The sequence below is a fragment of the Nyctereutes procyonoides genome, unplaced genomic scaffold, assembly GCF_905146905.1.
Source record: "Nyctereutes procyonoides isolate TBG_1078 unplaced genomic scaffold, NYPRO_anot_genome, whole genome shotgun sequence".
Lineage (NCBI taxonomy): Eukaryota > Metazoa > Chordata > Mammalia > Carnivora > Canidae > Nyctereutes > Nyctereutes procyonoides.
The window spans coordinates 5,922,266-5,927,101 of record NW_026575036.1 but is presented as its reverse complement, the minus strand read 5'-3'; the positions used below and the strand labels follow the sequence as shown (position 1 = coordinate 5,927,101).

General features: G+C 44.2%; 1 protein-coding gene across 1 annotated transcript; it reads right to left on the bottom strand.

Moving 5' to 3' along the window:
• Positions 1 to 1,101: 1,101 nt before the first annotated feature.
• LOC129505480 (cationic amino acid transporter 3-like) lies at positions 1,102 to 3,324 on the bottom strand. The gene is made up of 3 exons (XM_055318505.1): positions 2,005 to 3,324; positions 1,352 to 1,815; positions 1,102 to 1,165 (listed from the first exon to the last, which is right to left on the bottom strand). Exons 1-3 carry the CDS (start codon positions 3,322 to 3,324, stop codon positions 1,102 to 1,104), a joined length of 1,848 nt encoding a protein of 615 aa, XP_055174480.1.
• Positions 3,325 to 4,836: the final 1,512 nt, after the last annotated feature.

Genomic DNA, 4,836 nt, shown 5'->3' with positions numbered 1-4,836 from the left:
TAGGTATCTTATGCTTTTGGGTGCATTTGTAAATGAGATTGATTCCTTAATTTCTCTTTCTTCAGACTCAGTGTATAGAAATGCCCCTGATTTCTAGGCATTGATTTTGTATCCTGCCACACTGCCGAATTGCTGTATGAGTTCTAGCAATCTTGGGGTGGAGGCTTTTGGGTTTTCTATGTAGAGTATCATGTCATTGGCGAAGAGGGAGAGTTTGACTTCTTCTTTGCCAATTCGAATGCCTTTTATTTCTTTTTGTTGTCTGATTGCTGAGGCTAGGACTTCTAGTACTATGTTGAATAGCAGTGGTGAGAGTGGACATCCTTGTCTTGTTCCTGATCTTAGAGGAAAGGCTCCCAGTGTTTCCCCATTGAGAATTATATTTTCTGTGGGCTTTCTGTAGATGGCTTTTAAGATGCTCAGGAAAGTTCCCCCTATCCCTACACTCTGAAGAGTTTTGATCAGGAATGGATGCCCTATTTTGTCAAATGCTTTCTCTGCATCTATTGAGAGGATGATATGGTTCTTGTTTTTTCCTCTTGTTGATATGATCTATCACCTTGATCGTTTTACGAGTGTTGAACCACCCTTGCATTCCAGGGATAAATCCCACTTGGTCATGATGAATAATCTTCTTAATGTATTGTTGGATCCTATTGGCTAGTATCTTGTTGAGAATTTTTGCAACTGTGTTCCTCCGGGATATGGCCTATAATTCTCCTTTTTGGTGGGGTCTTTGTCTGGTTTTGGAATTAAGGTGATGCTGACCTCATAGAACGAGTTTGGAAGTATTCCATCCCTTTCTATCTTTCATAACAGCTTTAGTAAGATAGGTAGTGTTTCTCAAAGAAAACACTTTTTCAAATTTCATTTAACATTAACTTTGTAAAAGCCAATAAGCAGCTATAGACAAAATTGAAAAGTAGAAAGTAAAAAAAAAAAAAAACAGAAAGAGCAAAGACACATCCTTCTTTCTATCATAAATATAGAGCTCTATTAGTGTTCCCCACAAATATCTGATAGGAACTCTAGATTTCCATACATTCAGGAGTGCTTCCCATTACTGCGTAGGGAACCATACTGCTTTCAGGTGCGATGATGTCAAGCCAAATATGTATTGGCACTGCCGAATTCAAGGTCTAATGTTTGTATTCTTTTTTTAATGATTTTTTTAAATTTTTATTTATTTATTCATAGACACACACACACAGAGAGAGAGAGAGAGAGAGAGAGAGGCAGAGACACAGGCAGAGGGAGAAACAGGCTCCATGCAGGGAGCCTGATGGGGGACTCAATCCTAGGTCTCCAGGATCACACCCCGGGCTGCAGGCGGTGCTAAACCTCTGCGCCACTGGGGCTGTCCCTACTGTTTGTATTCTTAAAGCTCTGCTGGATCCCATAGCTGAAGTAGATTACAAACCCAATCAGCATCCAGACACCAGATAGAGCCCAGGTGCCAGCGGTCATCTGCATCATAAGGCAAACATTCAAAAAGATGCTCAGGAGTGGGAGGAGAGGCAGACCAGGTACCTGAAAGTGAAGAGGAGTAGTGTTCTGTGGCTGTCTCCAGATGATCCCAGTGATCCCAGTGATGACCACCAGGAGCAGCACAACCACTGTGATCCATCCTGGGTCTCCAGAAGGCAGACCTGACCACTGGGTCAGCACCAGGCAGAGAAGAGTCAGCAGCAGAGCAAGCAGTGAGGAGCAAACAGAGACAACCCGGCCAGAGAGTGGGGTGGGGGTGGGGCTGCCTGGAAAAAATAGTCCCTGTGGAGTTAGCTTCTCTGCTGCAGATCCTTTCTCCTGTTGAACCTGTGCTTCATTTCCCTCATTTTCCTCCTGCACTTGCACTTCATTTCCCTCATTCTCCTCCTGCACCTGCACTTTATTTCCTTCATTCTCCTCCTGCATCTCTCCTTCATTTCCCTTATTTCTCCTCTCAGGCTGACACCTGGGGATGAGACCACAAGTAACTTCGTTTCCCTCATTCTCCTCTTGCACCTGTGCTTCATTTTCCCCATTCTTCCTCTCAGGCTGATACCTGACAATGAGAACACAAAAAGCTACCAGGGAGTAATCTAGCAGGGCCCAAACTGACATGAGGTCCAAAAGATCTGTGAGTCCAAGAAAAAATGCCATGACTGCTGCAGTAATGCCGATGATCACAGTGGCCACAGTGCGTGTGTATTTGCCAGTTTGGATCCTGGCAAGGACAGGGTACAGGAGGCCATCCTTTGCCATCATGTGTATCACCTCACCTATGGGGAACATATAGCCCAAGAAGCTGTCAGAAAGACTACAGAAAAATCCAAAAGTTACAGCATAGTAGGCAGGGACCCAGTCAATATGGAGAAATGCCTCAGGCAAGGTACTTCCAGGTCGGAGCTGGTAGTAAGGCACCATAAGCGTAAGTGCTACAGAGACACCAAAATGCATTAAAAAACAGATGAACAATGAGATAAAAATGCTCCTGGGGATGGAATGCTCAGGATTCTTAGCTTTTTGCACTTGGGCAACAATATATTCAAAACCTATAAATGCATAGAAACAAGTAGCAGCTCCACGGAGAATCCCCTGGAAGCCAAAAGGCACGAATCCTCCAGAGCCCAGAAGGCCCAAGCTAGAGGTGTCACTGAGTCCAGAATTTATGTAGTCCTCTTCTGTGAGCTTCCAGTTGTGCAGGTCCCCCTTCATGAAGCTAGAGATGGTGACAAAACTGACAACCAAAATGTTCAATGTTGTGAACACTTTGGCAACTAGGGAAAGCTGACTAATGTTCTGGGTTAGCAATTCCACGAGCAACAACAGAAGGCCCACAAAGAAGAGACCTAGATTTTCTGCAAAGACACGAGAAACATGTGATACGATGCTCCCATCCAGAGTCTGAGAGTTCTGGATCTTGAAAACGTTGTCTAAAGCTAAGGTCCAGACACGGATCACAATAGCTGTATAGGCAAAAAAGGAGAGGATGAGGTTCCAGCCAGTGACAAAAGCCCCAAGTTCACCTACAGTGACATAGGTATAGAGATATGAAGAGCCAGAGTGGGGAACCCGAGCACTAAACTCTGCATAGCACAGCCCAGCCAGCAGTGAAGCTAGGCCAGCTACCAAAAAGCTGATCACGATGGATGGTCCTGCTTGATCTCTAGCCACCACACTAGCCAGGAAATACACACTCATATCCACTGTGTAGTCCAAACCCATGGCCACTAAATCCAGAGTGTTCAGGCTTCTGACTTGCTCATCTTTATCGCCCAGTTTCTTCACCTCAGGTCTGTGCACCAGCTTTTGAAAAAATTTCTGAAGAGCCTGACACACCATTCTAGCTGGAATTGAAGAAGATTCTAAGGATCAGAGAGTTGTAGCAAGGCCAAGGAGCCAAGAGTATTGGGTCTGGTTCATTGAGGCTGAGTTAAGCCAAGTTGGGTTGGGGCTGCCGAGGTCTATTGTTCAGGCTTCAAAGCGTCTGCTTCATATTTCTTCTGGTATCCTTCCATAATGCCTACGGAAGCAATAAATACGTACTGAACAATGATGTTTAATCAACCAACCAAAACCCAAAAGTTGCATGTAACTTGTTACAGCCCAAGTATCACAGGAACTGACACTAAAAGATAGAAAAATCATAGAAAAATCAATCCTGCTTTCCCCTCAGAAAAAGTACCAAAGACCTCCCAATGTTCCACTTTTTTTTAAATTTTATTTTTCAGTAGGTACCATGCCTAGCGTGGAGCCCAATATAGGGCCGGAGCTAACAATCCAGAGATCAAGACATAAGCTTATATCAAAAATCATACTCTCATTCACCTGAGCCACTGAGGCATCCCAGCATTCTCCTTTTTTACATACAACATGATATAATCCCATTTGAGTTCATAAGTCATGTAGCTTCATATACTAATTAGGAGGTAAGACACAATAGGGCATGTATCTATTGTGCAAGGATTCACACTTAGGATGTGTGCACAGTGCTTAAGAATGAGTTACGACACATTAATTGTCGACTACAGGGCCTCGTTGCAATTACAGACTCTTTATATATAATCAGAGTTTAAAATATATATATTGGTCTCTCTGTCTTAAGGCTCTTAGCCTCAAAATGTACTACCCAAGATTAGATGTTATTTTGCCCTCACTTCTCCTCATTTTGCATCATCCATTCAGCTGTAGTGATGGCCAAGAATGTACAGTCCACCCCTTCCCTTTACCCACCTAGGACCACAAGGGTGCTGTGAACAGAGAGTAGGAGGGACAAAGGAGCAAGGCCTTCATAACCACCTGCAAGAAGGAGAGGACCAGGCTGAATGGGAAAGAAACACTGGAGAAATCGGGGAAGCACCACCCCAGGTCCGGGACTGAGAAGGGAGAGGAGCCAGGAAGGTGGTTTTGTGAATTCTAACATTCAATAAACCTCAGCCAAAGCACCCAAGCAAAATTCACTACCATTTTTATGTCCACAATTATGAGTGTGATGGGTAGGGAGAAAAGAAATGAGTCACCTGGTTCAGTGGCTCACAACCTAAACAATTCCCTGTCTCCTTCCTCTCTGGGTTCCAGGAGAGAGGTGAGCTCACTTCCTCTCCTCACTGGCCACACTGTGCTCTCTGTACACACCCTGTGCCATCTATGATGTCAGCTGCCAGGGGCCTGAAGACCCTGTCCTGCTCTGTGAGCTTGTATTAAGACACTCACATGTCACTATTAATTTTTCACAAGGAGTTATTGTTAACACTCAAACTGTTGTCTGAATGTTTTCTTAATGAGGGAATCCTGAATGTGGTTCCCTATTCCCTTTTATCCCCTTTTGCTATTCAAATGGTCCCCTTCTCAAGG

Coding starts and splice junctions, on each gene's coding strand:
- LOC129505480 (XM_055318505.1), bottom strand. CDS start 3,324: ATGGTGTGTCAGGCTCTTCAGAAATTTTTTCAAAAGCTGGTGCACAGA. Junction 1,816..2,004: donor ATGGGGAAAATGAAGCACAG/GTGCAAGAGGAG, acceptor AATGAAGCACAG/GTTCAACAGGAGAAAGGATC. Junction 1,166..1,351: donor AACAGTAGGGACAGCCCCAG/TGGCGCAGAGGT, acceptor ATTTAAAAAAAT/CATTAAAAAAAGAATACAAA.